We start from the raw sequence: 21,353 nt of genomic DNA, 5'->3' as shown, positions 1-21,353 counted from the left end.
GTAGATTAAATTAGTAATGGCTGATATGAGTTTTCACATGTTCTTATATTATTATTAATTTATTATTTTTTTAATCATATATACATAAATAAACAACCTGATAAGGATATGTAACAAACTTGCACAAATGCTCGACCATTATTACTATTTGGTACTATGCTTGATTGAAATTATGGATATTGTGCCTGTTAGATTCATTCTCTGCTTTTCTTTTTATAATAACGACTACATATATAGGTATAGATATAAATACATGATTGGATATAGACTATCTATTTATCTAATGACTATCTATATATATGTATACAAACATAAGATTCCAATCACATAAAGCTATACAGTTGTGTAAAACGTTTTACCTTTAAATTATATTAATGATTGATTGTGAATTAAAACACCAAAAACCCCACTTGGTTATATTCGGTACACATACCAAACACTTTAATTATATAATTACATATACTTATGCATCACTTATGCTAACCACCCCATTTCAAAGAACAAACACGTCATCACCATCTTGATTCTTCTTCATCTCCAATTAACCAGACACCTTCCTCATTTGGACACCACCTCGTCAACTCCTTATTCACCTCATCTCTCACATAATTTTGTTCTCATTTAGAATCACCTTTTAACACCACCATTTATGTTATATGTTATATACTAATCTTCAAGTGAGAGTCATCAATCTCTTTCTCTGTTTTTCTATCAAATTAAAAACCCAAAATACATAAACACTTGATCACTTATGCAGTTGAAACAAACACTCTTTAAACATCCACCTTGCTCGACTCACTGTAGTTACAGACGGTTTGTCTCTTCTGTTTGCACCACACATCAACCCACCAATTCATCTCAAACCGACACCATACACACCTCACCACATCCGTTTCACACCATCACCATAATTATACATTATCTGTGTTACTGTCTCATGTTCTTCGTGACCACCTATCACTACCACAAACTACCATCCTATATTATCATCAAACTAACACATATACGATTACATACATATATTATAAATTGAAAACACTACTTACATACTTATTCAATCAAACAATTATCAAACCTGCAAGCTTCTTGGTCGTATACTGCTGCTGTAACTGTCTCTATTTCTGCATTCAAACAGCCCTGCACTCACTTGCTTTAGGTTACTGTTAGAAAATCAATAACAAAAATCAACGAATTGAGTTGCTACTATATATATTCGTTTCTATTTCTGTTTTGTGTCGAGACTAAAAGCCAATCCAAAAATCATCGACTGTTTCTGTTGTATAACAATCAAAACCACAATCAAATCTTCAAACAATATTCTAAAAACCTGCAAATACATATTACTACTACTGCAACTTTGAATTTCTGTTCTGTCCCAGCTATGCAAAGAAACCACCATCACAGATAACCTAAACAGCACATTAATTGTTGTATATATTGAGGATTAGGATATGATGATGGAGATGATACCTAAAATAATGAAGATAATGAAGATGAAACATGATGGTGTGAGTAGAAGTCTCTCTGATTCCTATTCCGATCAAAACCATCATCGATCTTCGAATTATACTTTATTGCTGTTACTGTTTCTGTCGAACTTCCAAACACCACCATAAGTCGCCGCTTCACTTCACCGGACCCTGTTGTTGAAGAGGAACGAGGGCCTGACTTCATACGATTGAATGAAAGATTAAATATGATCGAGTATGAAACATGTCTCAATCGATTATAATTTTATGTTCATGATCGTGTGAATTGTATTTTGATCGAATGAGATTTGTTGGATCATACTCCTGCTGCTATAAGTGCTCGCTGAAAACCCTTTTTCCAAATCGATGATTTATTTTTTTGGTAAAGATATTAATTTTAGTTTTAATTTTATATCTTATTTCATTGATTTACTATAAGGAATGGGTTAAATAAATTTAAGACCGGAAATAAAACAGAATGTAAGGAGCAGAAGAATGGTTAGGGCTGTGTTGGGTTAGCGAGAGGTTGAGGGTTCGAGCCCGGCTTGTGACAAAATTGTTATCTTTTTAAGGTATATCATTATCATTATTATTATTATTATTATTATTATTATTATTATTATTATTATTATTATTATTATTATTATTATTATTATTATTATTATTATTATGATTATTATTATTATTATTATCATTATTATTAATCATTATAATTATTAAGATTATTATTATTAATTTACTAAATACATATTAATATAACTAGTATTATTGATATTATTAAAAATATTATTTTTATCATTATTATTAAAATTATCATATCATTATTATTTTTATAAGTAATATTATTATTATTATCATTATATTTTATGACCACTACTATTTATTATTATAAATATTACTATTACTATTATTATTATTATTATTATTACAAATATCCTTTATATAAAATATAATTATTACATATAACATAAATAAAAGTAATATTACAAACTACTATGTTTTTATATATTAACTAATATATTTATAATATAAATTAAACTATATATATATATATATATATATATATATATATATATATATATATATATATATATATATATATATATATATATATATATATATATATATAATATAATATAATATAATCCGTTATAAGTATTAATATAGTATAATTATATATAAGAATATTAATCATAATACATTATAAGATTTATAAACATAGTTGATTAATAATATGTGTTAATATATATATTACTGATATAGGTTCGTGAATCCAAGGCCAACCCTTCATTGTTCAATATAGTCATATGTATTTTTACTACAAAATACATTAGGTGAGTTTCATTTGCCTTTTTACCCTTTATATTTTTGGGCTGAGAATACATGCGCAACTTTTATAACTGTTTTACGAAATAGACACAAGTAATCGAAATTACGTTCTATGGTTGAATGATCGAAACTGAATATGCCCCTTTTTAGTCTGGTAATCTAAGAATTAGGGAACAGACACCCTAATTGACGCGAATCCTAAAGATAGATCTATCGGGCCCAACAAGCCCCATCCAAAGTACCGGATGCTTTAGTACTTCGAAATTTATATCATGTCCGAAGGAGGATCCCGGAATGATGGGGATATTCTAATATGCATATTGTGAATGTCGGTTACCAGGTGTTCAATCCATATGAATGATTTTTGTCTATATGCATGGGACGTATGTTTATGAGAAATGGAAATATGAAATCTTGTGGTCTATTAAAGTTATGAAATGATTATTTATGATAAACTAATGAACTCACCAACCTTTTGTTTGACACTTGAAAGCATGTTTATTCTCAGGTACGAAAGAAATCTTCCGCTGTGCATTTGCTCAATTTAGAGATATTACTTGGAGTCATTCATGTCATATTTCAAAAGACGTTGCATTCGAGTCGTCAAGTTCATCAGAATTATTATTAAGTCAATTATAGTTAGATATATTATGAAATGGTATGAATGCCGTCAACTTTCGATGTAATGAAAGATTGTATTTTCAAAAACGAATGCAATGTTTGTAAAATGTATCATATAGAGGTCAAGTACCTCGCGATGTAATCAACTGTTGTGAATCGTTTATAATCGATATGGATTTCGTCCAGATGGATTAGGTCGGGTCTTCACAAAATCCATCCTAGAAGCTTTGTGAACTCTTAATTCCAACAGAAACATATAAGACAAAAACGAATTTCGCGAAGAACAATTTGTTGACTTTTTTACTCCAAAGGTTTGACTCGAAAATTAGAATTCAATTCAAAGACTTGGAACTTGAAACTTTGCAGTTAGTTTGAGTAATTTATTCCTAACAAAACTGCAATTAAGGATTTTGTAATGGATTTCGAAATCAATGCTAAAAAAAAATGATGCAAATATAGAGGTATCGAAAGAAGAAAGAAAAAGAAGAAAAAAAATAAATATGAATTTCTGTTATGGATTCGTTTTTTATACTTATTGATAATGAACACCAACTGATTTTATAACAGGAAAATAAAAAGCTCGATCACTATAGACCAAAAGCAAAACCAGTAGAGAAAATAAAAAAAATAACCACGATTTGAATAAAAAAATAGAAAGCACAGATAAAAAAAAATAAATAAAGCTGGAAATCACGATTCAATTAAAAAAATTAAAAGTAGGTATCAGGAGAAAAAAAATATAAGCAGGATGATTAGATCACGTTTAAAAAAAATAAAAAAAATCAGTACATATCTTTTGACTTTTAAATTTTATTTTTTTAATTGATATTAATAATTAATATTTATAATAATAATACTAATAATAATACTAATACTAATAATAATAATAATAATAATAATAATAATAATACTTCTAATATTATTAAGAGTAATAAAAATACTAATAATAATATAATAGAGTTAATAATAAATATTAATCATAATAATTATAATGATAATAATAATAATTAATATCAAGTTTAATAATGATATTAATAATAATATGTTAATATCAATAACAATAATAAAAAAATGTTAAATTATCATTATTAATAATGATAACTATATAATGTTAATAATAATAATATTAGTAACAATAATAGTGATACTACTAATAATAATATTAGTAATGATAATACTAATAATAATAATGTTAATGATATATATTATGTTAATAATATTATTAATCATAATAAATGATAAATGATAAATGATAATAATAATATTAATAATAATGACAATACTAATAATGATAATTGCAAATAATAATAATTAATGATGACTATAATATTAATGATAATGATTTCTATTGTTGCTATGTAATAATAATGATTATAATAATAATAATAATAGATTGTAGTATTGATAAATATATTAATAATATTGATAATAACGATATTAATCATTGATATATTGTTTAAAAAGATATTAATGATAATAATATTAATATAACAAGTTAATGCATAATTATTTATAAATAATTATTCATGAATCGTCGAAAATTTGTTGAAGTTTAAATGAATTGTCTCAAAGATTTTGTTCAAATTTTGTCGAAAATTTTCGGGTTGTCATATTATTATCTGTATTAAATCCTATCCTATAATTATATAATTCGTTTCTTTCTGTTCATCTCCTTCTTCAATAACACAGTCGACCAGAGCCCAAATTGGCAATAACAATCACCCACTAAATTTGTTTTCGAAATCCTAACTAAAAAGAAACGACTAATCATTGACTGGATTTTAAAACAGAAAGAAAAAAAATAACAGAAACCAGTTGTAGCAGCTTCACGATGACGATGAACATTTAAAAATCAATTTTAAAATTAGAACTATTTTAGATGATGATTATAAAATAAAATGTGTTCTAAATCATTCCTTTAAACTTTCTAGACTATCAATTGATCCCTAAACATCGAAACCAGTTCGAATTTCTCTATGAACACTTAAGTTGACTTTTAAAATTGAAACTTTGACTCGAAAATTTGACTTTGATATGACGAATTGGACATTGAAAACTTACAGATAGTTTAAATGGATGATTCCTAACAAGACTACATTTTTAGATTTTGAAGATTGAATCGAAATCGATTTTTGGCTGAAAAGTTATAGAACAGAGGTACTCGGCATTAAAATTTCTGTTTAATTTAATAATTCGAAGTTGTTTAAAAGTTGTAATTGATAATGAGAGTAGAAAACTAAATGAGTTACTCAACAATTGGAATTGATCGATTTATATAAACTGAATGGGTGTCGACATGATCACAGATAACAGAAATATATATAAAAAAAAAAATATAAAAGCTGATAAAAAAAATCAGATATGATCAACTTAAAATAATTAAAGGCAGATTTGGAGATCATGATTCAGATAAAAAAAATTAAAAAGCATATCATGATTAAATTAAAAAAATCAAATGTAGTTCATAATTTTAGAAAAAAATTAAAAGCAGGTAACAAATATATATATATATATATATATATATATATATATATATATATATATATATATATATATATATATATAAATAAAAGCATATTTAAAAATAATCATGTGATTAAAATAAAAAAATATGCTGGAGGATCAGGATCACGTTTAAATAAAAAATTTAGTACATATCTTTTGACTTTTTAATTTATTTTTAATTGGTATTAATAATTAATATTAATAATAATAATACTAATAATAATAATCATATTAATAATAATAATAATACTTTTTAATATTATTAAGAGTAATAAAAATACTAATAATAATAACATAAATAATAATAATATAAATGACAAAATTATTAATAATATCAATAAAAATAATACTAGTAATAATAATAATAAATAATAATAATAATAATGATAAATATAATAATAATAATTATTTTTAATGTTATTGGTAATAATAATTATGATAATAATATTAATAATCATAATAATAACTAAAGTCATAATTTTACTAATAATTATAATAATAATGATAATAATAATATTATCAATAATATTAGTAATATTGATAATAATATAACAGATTAAATGTATAAATTTTCATATCTAGATATTATATATAATTATTTATATATACATATCTTTTTACAAATAATTGTTCGTGAATCGTCGAAGGTTAATTGAATTCTTGAAAATAGTTCAAAAATTTTGATAGTCGGGATAACAGGATTTGTTTATCGTGTAAGAAATCTGAAATTATATAGAGATTTTGGTTCAAAATAAGTCGAAATTTTTCGGGTCATGACAGTACCTACTCGTTAAAAGAAATTTCGTCCTAAAATTTGATTGAGGTCGTCATGACTAATAATAAAAATGTTTTCATGACGAATATGAGTTGAAAAAAAAATAGAGTTTTATCACCATTGAGTAATATGGATAAAATAATTCGATTACTTGAAGAGTACGAGTGAAGCTATCACAAAAGAGTAAAATGAGGAAATTAAATGTTTGCCTTAACTTTCGACATGGTTAAAGTTGATTTTCAGAATTCAATGCCTTAACTTTCGACATGGTTAAAGTTGATTTTCAGAATTCAAGGGATTTAAAGAAATCTTCATAATCTGTATAAGATTTGATTCTCCGGTAATTAAGAAGATTAGGATTTTCTTTGATTAAATGTGGTAAATTGCCTCGATTGCTGTGTCTGGAATTTCGCTATAAATTAGCTTCTTCATTTCATTATCTTCACCACTCCAATACTTTCTTCCTTAATTCATATTTCCAAAGATTGTGAAAATGCTCCATCCAGTTCTTATCCTGGATATTTTTCTGATTATCGCTTCTGTCTTTCTTCGTTTTCATCTATCACCAGAGGAATCTGTTTACTTCTACTATTACCTTGGGGTTATAGTGTTTTTAATTTTCCCGTATCTTTATGTTGCTATACGTATTGATATACATGGTTTGTAATTTCCGTGTTGTTATCGGGCTTTATATTTTTCTTTATATTTAGGAGCTCCATGGTTTTGTTTTTCCTTCCCGACTTCAAGTCAATCGAATAATGGTCCAGAATTCGTAGGTATGGAGTTTCGAATGATCATAATATACAAAGCAGAAGGAAAGGTAATAGCACGATTTGATTTATCAAATTATCAGAATATCCGAAAAAGACCGAATCATCAAGAAATATATTTTCTTGATATGTTTAGAGGTTAAATAGAATGAAAGAGTTATGTAACATGGTTCATGATGAGGGTATGATCTGTGAACGTTTATCACGTTCCATTAGAAACTCATCATGACTTATTGTAATATAATCAGGTTGGCCCTGACGTCATTATATTATACTAACTCATGCTTCAATTCTCAACACTTCTCCAGAATTAATTCATAATTTATATTTAGTTTTTACAGAAGTTTCCAATATAATGTAATACATATAGCACGAAGAGGTATATAATTTCAGACGAGAATATTTAGGAAAATATCTTCAGAAATATCGAATATATTTATGATGATATTTTGGAATTTCTAAGTTCGAAAGTTGATGAAGAAATATTTTCCGCAAGCTTTTAACATGTCTTCGGAGTAAGATATTCTCTAAAGATTTCATCGGATCCAGAATTACTTGGATTCTTTGAATATAGGGTTTGGTCCTTGTATTTGTCCTTGGTCTCCTTCATGGTTAGCTTAATCCATTTTTCAGTACCAAATTTTCTATCGAGCGTTCCCAACATTCCATTCTTTATTATCAAACTTTTAGCCATTTTGACCATCTACAATTTTGCTATTTTCTCTGCATTTACAACGTTAACATATCTGAATCATTGGTTATCCATTCGAGGTGTGTTTCAAGAATTTTGAAGAGTTTGAACGCAGATGGTAATCGTCAAGATACATATAATGTTCTAGAATTTTTGAACGACATGAATATTTTTCTGGGTTTTATGAATAGAGGTGATGTTCTAGCACAGTTTTGAAGTCAAAGTATAGCTTTGAAAGATGTAGGAATCTAAGAGTGATGCCATTTGTTAAATCTTGACTTGAATTCTGATCTGTCAGAATCAGAATATGAAATTGCATTTGTATGAAAATGGTTGTCCTTTGGTGAAAGGCTATATATATATGTGGATGTAAGTGGTATAGTTAATGATTTGTTGAATCAGAACTGAAGAATGTACGGTGTAACATATTAATGTGAAATCTAAATATTTCTTGGGTATTACCTAGCCGTTAAAATCTTTTCACCGTCAACAGTTTGTACAACAGAATATTTAATTACAATCTTTATGAAAATATACGTACATATATATTTTCCTTCAGATGTAATCATGGATTTAATGAGTTAATATAATATATTAAACTCATTTGATTTACGGTTGAAATGAGAATAAATAATCTCTAAAACTTTAGAGATTACATAATCACCGCAGAATATTTCTCTAATGAAGTTATGAATCAATACTTCATCGTTTATTGTTATTTCCTCGGTGAATGATGTTGATGTTCGTGGAATCCTTTCGCAAGGCACGAATAATGTTTTCAAAAAAGTTTCGAGTACATCGAAAATGAAAGTATATAATCAAACATGTATTTGAATAATACATTTGGTTTATTATGAAATGGAATTCATTGAGTTGAAATAGAGATTGTAGTTAACGATGGTTAAGTCATTATCGAAGGATGTACATCATAGCATATTAGTGATATGAATTAACCAAGTGGTACATACTAGTTAATATTCACACGTAATAGCTTAGTACGAAAAGATTTCTTATTGTTCCAAACCATATATATATATATATATATATATATATATATATATATATATATATATATATATATATATATATATATATATATATATATATATATATATATATATATAATTCTTTAGGAAGAATGAGTCAATACATCTTAACTCATTATTACTAATATTCCTTGGTGGTTGTGGTGTTGCTGTTGCTGATACGGGTGGTGCTGTCGGTGCTGGTTATGCTGCTGATACTCTTAGATTTTGCACCATATTCTCTAGAGCCACTAATCGAGCGCGAAGCTCGTTGACTTCTTCCATTATTTTGGGATGATTGGCGGTTCGGACAAAAGGATGAATAAGATCTAGAATTCTAGATATTATATATTCGTGACGGGATATCCTGGAAATGAGGGTGAAAATGGTGTTCCAGATTGGTTCGCCGGTAAGTGCTTCGGGTTCTTTGCCAATAGGACAATTTGGTGGGTAGAAGGGATTACCTTCTTCTTGTCTCCATTGATTAAGTCGATTACGAACCCACCCCCAATTCATCCAGAAAAGATGATGACTAATTGGTTGGTTCATTCTGGTTACGCTGCCATTGGAGCTCGAGGAGTTTGAGGAATCAAGTGAGAAATCCATATTATATGATCGGATAAAGGGTTTTTGATATGAGATGTGTGTTGAATACTGAATGATATATTCGTCTCCTCAAATACGTATATATAGCAAAAAGATTCCGTAATTTACGGAGGAAGTTTAGGAAAAGTGTTAGACAAAGTCTATTGGGATTGATATGATAAGATATGATTTGTCTATACTCCATTTATGTAATAATTGCAGTATGACGTGTCGAGATAAAGAAATGATAAGTATGCAATCAGATAATCTTTCGATTAAAGACTTTCAATTCGTAATGGCCTATTCAGGTCTAGGGGCTTGAGCTATAAGATCCTTTAAATCAGTAATCCAAACCCTTCCATCCTAGAGTTTCGTAGACGCCACCCGTCAAGAAAGTTCAATGATAAAAAATAACGAGAAAATAAAAATTTAAAAGTAATGAATATGAATCGTGATGACATTATAATGTCTTTGAGTTATCGAGAATCTTTATGACATTTTCCGGTTCGCAAACCAATGCACAAAGGCATAAGGGTACATAGGTACGTGATATAAGAAGGAGGTTATATACGTATGAGTATGAGTAGTACCAAACATAGAAATTTTAAAAATCAGGGATGACATTTCATGTAGTACATACGTAATACACAAAACCAGGATAGATGATATAGGAATGTCAAGAATTTCAGAAATCATGAGTGACATCCCTCAGTTTCACCAACCGAGGTGATCTTATAAAGATAATGCGTGTGAGTTATAGAATATTGTGAATCACGATGGGAGTTCCTCCCGGAGTGACAAAATAAAAGATATGTATATGTATGATGCAAGTAATAATGTTCTAAAGCTATAGGTCAGGCTGTAGACTAGACTTTAATGCACCCTATAAATCTGGGTTATCTATGAGAATTTCAGCCAACATGTCCTAGATGACCCACTCATCAAAATTTGGTTTTTATAAATTGGCCCTAACAATTAAACGAGCGCGATCCGAGAAAAATACCGCTACGCAAATTAAATACGCGAGAAGAATAATAATTCAAGAAATAAAACATAGGAATATTTTATTAACTCATACGACATCGGAATATCGTATCAAAATAATTCGGATTTGGAAATCTCGAAAGTCTAATTGTTGGTTTGGAAACCGAGACGATTCATCGAATAAAAACGTTATACGTAGGAACGTACAAACACATAGTCACACCTTTTTATTTAATAGATAATATAGGAATATTAGAATATAATTTAGTCACATAAAATGACTTCATAAAACATTTTAAAATTTTGAGACTCATAATAACAAGTTTGCTTGTCGAGTCGAAACCATTCAATCATATAGAGAATTGACTTAAAAATAAGTTGAAATTTTCAGGCAAGAAATGATAAGTAATATTTAAAATAAACACGTACGGTCAAAGTCCAGACTCACTAATGCATCCTAACAACTACCGGTTAGACACAATAATGCAAATTCTATTTCGCTAAGACCAACGCTCTGATACCAACTTTAACACCCCGTCAAAATTCATTAACGGCGATGTTAACTCTGGTCCCAGTGCTTGGCTTGACTTCTATGTAACAACAAAGTTATACAGCGGAATCAAAAAGTACCTGAGAATAAACATGCTAAAAAGTGTCAACCAAAAGGTTGGTGAGTTCATAGATCTATCATAAACAATGATTTTGATAATAGTAATAGATCATAAGATTTCAGTTTTCATAATTATCCTTACACCGTAGTGTAATAAAAAGATTCTACAACCATGGGCACCTGGTAACAAGCCTTAACGATAATAATATAATAATGAATACCCCTGATGTCTATAGAGCTCTAAATCAAGTGCTATAAATACCCTCAAAGTACTAAACATCCGTTGACTGCTAGCGCGACTAGCCCGGATGGGGTTGTTAAACCCGATAGATCTATCAATAGGATTCGCGCGTGCGGTACAGAGACCATTAGATTACGTTACCAAGATAGGGGAATATTTGTGATTCTAACCCACGTAGAATTAAGTTTAGTACTTGTATCTATTTTGTAAAACATATATAAAACATTTCATGTATTCTCAACCTAAAAATATATATAAAAAGGGAACTATGAAAACTCACGATACGATACGATAGTTTGTAGTAAGTATGCATAGGATGGCACTGAACAAGTACAGAGTTGACCTCGGATTCACGAACCTATATCAATTATATATATTAAAACGTATATTCGTAATCGAAAAAGTTTATATATATTTTAGTTGTTATATATTTCTATATATATACTGTTATGTATATATTCTATATATAAGTATTTATTTGATAAAATATTATTAATAATGTTAATGAATAAAGAGTTGTACTATTTTGTAATAATAATAATAATAATATTCATAATGATAATGATACTAGTAATAAAAATGTTAATACTAATAATGATATAGTTTTAATGATAGTAAAAATGATAATTTTTGTAAAAATGATAATAACGATATTAATTTTAATAATAACAATACTAATAATGATAATTACACTTATGTTAAAAATGATAATAATAGTACTATTAATTATAAAATGGTACTAATACTAATATTAATAAATTGTGTTATTTTCATAAATAATAATAATCATAATCATAATCATAATAATGATAATAATATTTAAAATGATAATAATAATACAATAATAATAATACTACTAATAATAATAATATTAGATAATACTAATAATTTTTAAATGATAATACTTGTAATAATAATGATAGTAACAATAATAATACTAATACTTAATAATAATAATAATAATAATAATAATAATAATAATATAATAATAATAATAATAATAATAGTAATAATAATAATAATAATAATAATAATAATAATAATAATAATAATAATAATAATAATAATAATAATAATAATAATAATAATAATAATAATAATAAGAAAACTACCTCAAAGCTTTCCTAAAAAAAATATGCCATGAACGGGACTCGAACCCGCGACCTCTCGCTAACCCACCAACACCCCAAACCATTCCTCTGTGTCCTTATTATCTGAATTAAATCCTATCCTATAATTATATAATTCGTTTCTTTCTATTCATCTCCTTCTTCAATAACACAGTCGACCAGAGCCCAAATTGGCAATAACAATCACCCACTAAATTTGTTTTCGGATTCCTAATTAAAAAGAAACGACTAATGGTTAACTGGATTTTAAAAAAGAAAGAAAAAAAATAACAGAAACCAGTTGTAGCAGCTTCACGATGACGATGAACATTTAAAAATCAATTTTAAAATTAGAACTGTTTTAGATGATGATTATAAAATAAAATGTGTTCTAAATCATTCCTTTAAACTTTCCGGACTATCAATTGATCCCTAAACATCGAAACCAGTTCGAATTTCTCTATGAACACTTAAGTTGACTTTTAAAATTGAAACTTTGACTTGAAAATCTAACTTTGATATGACGAATTGGACATTGAAAACTTACAGATAGTTTAAATGGACGATTCCTAACAAGACTGCATTTTTAGATTTTGAAGATTGAATCGAAATCGATTTTTGGCTGAAAAGTTATAGAACAGAGGTACTCGGCATTAAATTTTCTGTTTAATTTAATAATTCGAAGTTGTTTAAAAGTTGTAATTGATAATTAGAGTGGAAAACTGAATGAGTTACTCAACAATTGGAATTGATCGATTTATATAAACTGAATGGGTGTCGACATGATCACAGATAACAGAAATATATATATAAAAAAAAATATAAAAGCTGATAAAAAAACAGATATGATCGACTTAAAATAATTAAAGGCAGATTTGGAGATCATGATTCAGATAAAAAAATTAAAAAGCATATCATGATTAATTTAAAAAATCAAATGTAGTTCACAATTTTAGAAAAAAATTAAAAGCAGGTAACAAATATATATATAAAAAATAAAAGCAGATTTAAAAATAATCAGGAGATTAAAATAAAAAAATATGCTGGAGGATCTGGATCACGTTTAAATAAAAAATTTAGTACATATCTTTTGACCTTTTAATTTATTTCTAATTTATATTAATAATTAATATTAATAAAAATAATACTAATAATAATAATTATATTAATAATAATAATAATACTTTTTAATATTATTAAGAGTAATAAAAATAATAATAATAATAACATAAATAATAATAATATAAATGACAAAATTATTAATAATATCAATAAAAATAATACTAGTAATAATAATAATAAATAATAATAATAATGATTTTTAATGATATTGGTAATAATAATTATGATAATAATATTAATAACCGTAATAATAACTAAAGTCATAATTTTACTACTAATTATAGTAATAATGATAATAATAATATTATCAATAATATTAGTAATATTGATAATAATATAACAGATTAAATGTATAAATTTTCATATCTAGATATTATATATAATTATTTATATATACATATCTTTTTACAAATAATTGTTCGTGAATCGTCGAAGGTTAATTGAATTCTTGAAAATAGTTCAAAAATTTTGATAGTCGGGATAACAGGCTTTGTTTATCGTGTCAGAAATCTGAAATTATATAGAGATTTTGGTTCAAAATAAGTCGAAATTTTTCGGGTCATGACAACCACCGCCAGTCATCTTTCACCTGCAACCTACCATCTTTCACCTGCAACTTGTCATCTTCACCCCCTTCATTTTCACCTTCAATCGCCACCACCACCAAATCTGGAAACAACCACCAGATTCAAAGGTTTCAGGATGCTATTCGTTATCAAGGTTTTTGGCTGCTATTTAGATTCAATGGAAATCAGATTCAAAGGTTTCAAGCACAACCCGAATTCAAAGGTTGATGATTTAGTCATTAGAGTAGAATCCATTTGCAGCTTCAAAGATTGCTGATTTAGTCATCAGATTCAAAGGTTGCTGGTTTCAAGCACAAACCAGAGTGGTTCAGTTGACTTCGATTGCAAATGGTGGTGGTATAGTTCCGACGGTGGTGGTGATAATTTCGACATTGATCCGAATTCGAATAGATCTGAAAAAATGAGAAACCCAGATCCGGATAGGTCTGAAAAAAATGGGAAACCCTTTCTATTATTTTGTTAGCTTTTGGCAGATAATAATTATATTCTCATGAACATCTTAATATGCAGAACTACAGAAGGCGAGATTGACTAAAATATCGTCATGTGTTGACATGTGATTGAAGTTAACGGAATTTTTTAACGTCTGTCAGTCGGAGGGATGAAATCAACAACATTTGCATACCACGAGGAAGAAATCCATCGAAAAAAGCACAATGATTAAATCAGCATTTTGATACAAACTATAAGGACCATTTCAACAATTTTGTTTATAATTTATAATAATACGTCCTCAAATAAATATAATTGAAAAAGACAATGGCAATTCGGAAGAAATTCTTGCAAATGCATGACTTCAAGTCATGAGGAAGAATCTTCAAATAGTGACCTCAAAGTTTCTGGTCATGACCAGAATTTTCTATCATGGCAAGTTTCTTTGGCTTGCATCTTAGGGCAAAATCGGATACGCAAGGTCGCAGATTGCAAATGTCATAAATCGAATACGCAGGGTCGAAAGCGAATGTTGTGAATGACCCGAATTTAATATTGACCTCCAAACCTTGGAAGGCATATCTTTTGATTCAGTTTTGACATTTTTTTTATTATTAATTTTGACCTTTAGACGAACTTTGATCGACCACTCAAAACTTGCTATATCATGTTCTATTTTGTATTGGTTAATTTTACAACCAAAATTGAGTATTATCACACGAAACCTGTTAATCAATTTTGATAAATAACGTCCATGTCTCTTAGTTTATCAACTTGTGTTGCGTTTGATAAAACATAATCATTAAGCGTTGAATCTGAATGATTCATTATCTTCACGTCTTCTTGTTCATTATCTGTTTGTTGATAAGTGGGTGATAACTAGGGTTATCAATTTCTTGTTAGGACTCACCAAATTTCCAACACTCGGAGTCTGGGAGTGGCTGAACGCCGGTTCCCGGCATTTTCGGAAAGGGACACCGACGCCTTTTACTCCCACTCTCTATGTTATAATTATTGATTATGTAATATGTTAGGATTAGTCCAGCCCGTAATCCTAACATATTACATATTCAATAATAATTAGTGATGACTTAACTAGGAGAAAGAAACCATGACAAGCATAATTAATGAATGGAATTTCATGTAGTGGACGTGCAAATTACTCTTACAAAGTAGACCAAGACTTGGAGACAAAGTCAAATAAAAGATTATTGCAAACTGTCAATTATGCGTTTCACTTCAGTCCCCATCAGATAACAGTACTTAATTTAAAGGACTTAATTTTTTCCATATTCAGTTCACACCAGTGATTCAATGATGGAGTATATATAACAAGCCTTTGGAGTCTCAAATCATATACGAAAATACATAAATGAATAAAAAATATAAAAGAAAATTGTTCATGGCATACCTTTCTTTGTTCTTCTATGCAATAGTATTAATCCTGTTAATCCCTGCAACAACACTTGCTAAAAACAATACCGATCACCTCGCACTCCTAGCCATTAAGTCTGGCATTACCCACGACCCACAACACGTAGTCGGCACATGGAACACCTCTATTCATTTCTGCAAATGGGAGGGTGTTACATGTGGTCGTCGACATCCTAGAGTCACCACATTGGACCTCGGATCTAGAGGCATTGTTGGTTCCTTGTCTCCACATATTGGAAACTTAAGTTTTCTTAGAGTCATAAGATTAGAAAACAACACCTTCAAAAGCGTAATCCCGCCTCAAATTGGTAATTTATTTAGGTTACAAAAGCTAATTCTCATCAACAATTCTTTCGAAGGCGAAGTTCCAGCCAGTTTATCAAACTGCACTCGGCTCAACGTTCTTGGCTTGTCAAGAAACAAACTAGTTGGTAAGCTTCCACAAAAGCTTGGTTCGCTAGTGAACCTCGAGATCATAACCGTTCATTCTAACGGTTTCACAGGAGGGATACCATCCTTCTTGGCGAACCTCACGTCTCTTGTTGCTATATCGGCTGCCGACAATCATCTAGGTGGAACCATTCCACATGGTTTAAATCAATTGCATAACTTGCAAGAAATTGGTTTTGCTAATAACCAACTGTACGGTACAATACCTCCGTCGTTGTACAACTTATCATCTTTAAGAGTCATTAGTTTCACAGATAATAAAATCAGTGGAGATCTACCACTAAATTTAGGCTTAAAACTTCATAATCTTGAGTTTTTTCAATTTTCAGGAAACAAACTTACAGGAAACATTCCATTTTCTTTTTCTAATTGTTCAAACTTGGTAGAGCTTAGCTTAGCGGAAAATGGTTTAACCGGAAAGGTTGACATAAACTTTAGTAAGATGCCAAATCTTTGGTATCTTGCGCTATTCGACAACATTTTAGGAAGTTCAGAACCTGATGAGATGAAGTTTATTGATTCCATGATCAACTGTAGCAAACTCGAGATGTTAAGTGTTCATATAAACCGATTTACTGGAGTCCTTCCTAGTTCTATAGGCAATCTTTCTACTCAACTAACATCTCTAGCTTTCGGTAGAAACAATTTATACGGGCCCTTGCCTTCTGGGATCGGGAACCTTGTAAAGTTAGAGCGCTTAAGTGTGCTACAAAACCAGTTCAACGGAGTCATTCCTAACGAACTTGGTAATCTACGAAATTTGAAACTTTTATACCTTCATTACAACAACTTCACCGGGAACGTTCCATATTCGATAGGGAACCTTTCCTTGCTAACAGTTTTGAATTTGTCGAAAAATAGGTTAAAAGGTTATATACCTCTGATTCTTAATAACTGCAGGAGTTTGTTATCCTTGGACCTTTCTAAAAACAATCTTACAGGTCCCATACCCGTTGAACTTTTTCAACTATCGTCCCTATCGATCACTCTAAATCTTTCTCGAAACCATTTAGTGGGTCCACTTCCTCAAGAGATCGGAAAGCTCAAAAGCTTGACGAAATTTGATCTGTCACAAAATGATCTCGTTGGAGAAATCCCGAATACTATCGGAAGCTGCGTAAGCCTTGAGTCCTTATTACTGGACGACAATTTGTTTCAAGGTCAAATACCTCCCACAATGAGTGCTTTAAAAGGAATCATCATCCTAAATCTTTCTAGTAACAACTTCTCCGGCGAAATTCCAAGATTCTTAAGCCAACTAAACTTGTCTTCTTTAGATTTATCGTTCAATGATCTTGAAGGGGAGGTACCTTTGGAAGGAATTTTTAGAAATGGAAGTTTATTCAAAGTCAATGGGAACGATAAGCTATGTGGTGGCCCACCTGAACTTCGCCTGCAAAAGTGTCGGAAGACAGGTTCTCGAAAATCTCGGGTGATTTTTCTAGTTGTAATTCCACTTTGCACACTTTTAGTTGGAACAATGGTGTTCATGTCTTTCTTGATTTATCGGCGAAGAAGGAAGACACGAGCGCAACCGCCAGCTGAAGCCTCACACGTGCAGCCGTTTACAAGGGTTACATATGGAAGCATGCTCAAAGCTACCAATGAATTTTCCCAACAAAACCTGATTGGGACAGGGACTTTTAGTGAAGTTTATAAATGTATTCTTGAACCAGATGATGGAATGGTTGCTATCAAGGTTCTAAAGCTTGAAAACAGAGGAGCTTTGAAGAGTTTTACGGCAGAATGTGAAGCTTTGAAGAATATACGACATCGTAATCTTGTAAAAATCATTACTTCATGCTCATCTATTGATTATCAAGGTAATGATTTCAGAGCTATAGTTTACGAGTTTATGCCAAAAGGGAATCTCGAAAGGTGGCTTCATCCAAGTTCAGAACACGAAATGGATGCCGAATCTGGTCCACAAAGATTGAGCCTTCACCAAAGAGTAACAATTGCAACAGATGTGGCTCAGGCAATTCATTACCTTCATCAAGACTGTGAAGTACCCGTAATTCATTGTGATTTGAAGCCGAGCAACATTTTACTCGATAGTGAAATGGTTGCTCGTATTGGTGATTTTGGGCTAGCAAAGTTTCTTCCTTTAAAGCCACGAGAAAGCAGTACTGTTGGACTAAGAGGAACTATCGGGTATGCAGCCCCAGGTAAACATTAAACAAAAATTCAAACGAAATGACGATATCTAGAGTTATTTTTTTATTTTATTTTTATTTTTTTTTAACTCTGACTAAATGCCATGAATTTGTAGAGTATGGTCTTGGAAGTGAGATGACGAAAGAAGGAGATATCTACAGTTTCGGAATTTTGTTGTTAGAGATGATAACAGGAAAGAGACCAACGGATGACATGTTTCAAGAAGGATTGAACCTACATGGCTATGTAAAGATGGCGTTTCCAGATCGTCTCAAAGAAATCGTTGAATCGGGACTATTGTTGGTCCGTGAAGAAGCTGATCAGAATATCAACTATGGTTACAATGAGAATATTGAAGGCAGAAGGTGGAAGAAAATTGAAAAATGTATTGTTTCATTGGCAAGAATTGGGTTAACATGCTCCATGGAATCACCAACAGAAAGAATGAATACTACCAAAGTAGTCCATGAATTGCAGAACATCAGTGGAATTGTTTAAACATAATTACGAAGTAAAGATTTCAATAATGGGGTGGTGGTGCAGTTGGCTAGCGCGTAGGTCTCATAGCTAGAGAGTAATCCTGAGGTCGAGAGTTCGAGCCTCTCTCACCCCATAACTTTTATATTTTTTTCTTTTTTTCTCTATATATTTTTTCTTTTTTTTTCACGAAGTTTAGAATGATTATTCTTTTTTTTTCTACTTTCACTATCGGTAAATTCAGTATAAAAAAAAAATTTAATTAGTAGTGTTAAACTGCTATAAAGTAAAACTTGCATACCACATCAGTGTACTTTTTCATACTATTATTTTTATTAGTATATTGTATAAATAAATATATATATTATTCAATCAAGAAAAATAGAGCTGACAGAAAGTAACAATAAACAAACTATGCAACGGCAACAGGCTCAACAGCAGGAGAAGCATCAGCTATAACAACAGGTGGTTGTGGGTTATGTTTGAGGTCGATCGGTGTGTTGTTCTTGAGTTTTACGATAATCTCCCTCATTCTCGATAAATCAGTTGGTATTCCAGGTTTGGAACCTTGGATCACAACAACAGATGTGTTCTTGTCCGCGTCCTTTTTTGATCCTCTGGCTTCTAAAACACGTATTTCTTTCGGAATAAGTTCTGCAATTGCATTCCAGTAACTCTTGTCCGCTTGGGCATGAAAGTTGTCCAATCCGGCCAAAAACATCTAACATGTCACAAATAAGTTATAATAAAGTTTTACTACATTTTAGACATTAAGTGAAGGTTTAAAACATAACATAACAATATACTTTCAAAAAAGTATCATACTCCGTATTGAATTATTAAAACCCTGCTATTTTATCACCTAAATACGGAGTACCACTTAAACTATAAAGAAATCTGTGTCGGGAACATCCAGTGTCGGTCAATGAATGGGTAAGTTGCCAATCCCTGCTACTAAGGGCAATGAAATTATTCGTGAAAGGCATAATGCCATTAAGTTCCATAAAAACTATACCGAGCTCAATTCAAAATATTGGGATAAAAAATATTTTTATGATTTCGTTTCAATATGATTGGTTTGCTTATGTGGCGCATGGACGATCATAATGGAACAAAATTTAAGCGTCTAATCGATATAAATGTACAAAAACTGCAAAGTCCATCAAATTTACTAGCATAAAACTGTAACCGCAAAGTGTTTATCTTTACCTTTTCGCTTTCACGGTTAATAACTATGTTATGGTTACAAACGACTTTCCACTTGTTGAGGAAATTAATCTTGTACTCATCCGCTTTATCCAAGATTTGGTTTAGCAACTCTTTCTCCATTTTTTCCTTTTCTTGTAAACTCAATGCATTTTGTCTGTCTTTACCATAACATCAGTTAATATTAATATCCATATGTTTTCATATGATTATTATATTTTAATTTTATATTATAAGTCAAAATTGTAACATAAGCAGTAAAGCTCGCAAAGAATAAACTAATATGTCAAACAAAAATTCGCCTGAACATGTTTATACAATCAACCATACACAATCGAATTATCTATCAAAAAAGAAACTAAATAAGAAAAAATTAACATGCACAAGCAATTCATAACCAATTGTAATTAGAATAAATGTAGAATGAAGAGTAAATAGTAATCAAAGATAATAAAAAAAAAAAAAACCCTAACCTTCGCCATTCTCTGAGAGCAAATCCTATTTCATTCTGAATCTCCGACATTGGGGCAACATTAACAACAACAACAACAATAACAACTACAGCATTATCAGTTCTATGAATATTTTGATAAAATCGTATCGTTTTACTTTTTACCCTTACTTTGTTTGGAAGACGAGACGAAATTTTTTGTAAGTCTATATTTTTACTTTGTTGGGCCAGCCCAAAGTTTGGATCAGTTCTAGCCTTTAGATAACACGGCTAAAGGATCGCGGTGTTAATAAAGTATACAGTATTTAATTATTTTTTTTAAC

General features: G+C 29.6%; 2 protein-coding genes and 1 non-coding gene across 5 annotated transcripts; 2 read left to right on the top strand and 1 right to left on the bottom strand.

The window, feature by feature from the left end:
• Nucleotides 1-16,228: 16,228 nt before the first annotated feature.
• Nucleotides 16,229-19,643, top strand: LOC139895775 (LRR receptor-like serine/threonine-protein kinase EFR). Of its 3 annotated transcripts, XM_071878311.1 has the most exons (3): nt 16,229-16,936; nt 17,069-18,907; nt 19,012-19,642. In XM_071878311.1, the coding sequence occupies exons 1-3, from the start codon at nt 16,258-16,260 to the stop codon at nt 19,392-19,394; spliced, it is 2,901 nt and encodes a 966-aa protein (XP_071734412.1). In that variant the 5' UTR covers nt 16,229-16,257; the 3' UTR covers nt 19,395-19,642. The 3 variants fall into 3 exon arrangements, with proteins under 3 accessions (XP_071734412.1, XP_071734411.1, XP_071734413.1); XM_071878310.1 differs by having other exon boundaries at nt 16,229-18,907; nt 19,012-19,643; XM_071878312.1 differs by having other exon boundaries at nt 16,229-18,893; nt 19,012-19,164.
• On the top strand, nt 19,425-19,509 carry TRNAM-CAU (transfer RNA methionine (anticodon CAU)). Its single transcript is given in 2 exon segments — nt 19,425-19,462; nt 19,474-19,509. It is a non-coding gene; the product is annotated as a tRNA-Met (tRNA).
• A 142-nt stretch (nt 19,644-19,785) lies between the features above and the next one.
• Nucleotides 19,786-21,102, bottom strand: LOC139899702 (clathrin light chain 2-like). The gene is made up of 3 exons (XM_071882544.1): nt 21,053-21,102; nt 20,583-20,736; nt 19,786-20,094 (listed from the first exon to the last, which is right to left on the bottom strand). Exons 1-3 carry the CDS (start codon nt 21,100-21,102, stop codon nt 19,786-19,788), a joined length of 513 nt encoding a protein of 170 aa, XP_071738645.1.
• Nucleotides 21,103-21,353: the final 251 nt, after the last annotated feature.

Source organism: Rutidosis leptorrhynchoides, chromosome 3 (genome assembly GCF_046630445.1).
Source record: "Rutidosis leptorrhynchoides isolate AG116_Rl617_1_P2 chromosome 3, CSIRO_AGI_Rlap_v1, whole genome shotgun sequence".
NCBI lineage: Eukaryota > Viridiplantae > Streptophyta > Magnoliopsida > Asterales > Asteraceae > Rutidosis > Rutidosis leptorrhynchoides.
The sequence above is the reverse complement of the archived record's forward strand: the minus strand, read 5'-3'. Positions and strand labels throughout refer to the sequence as shown.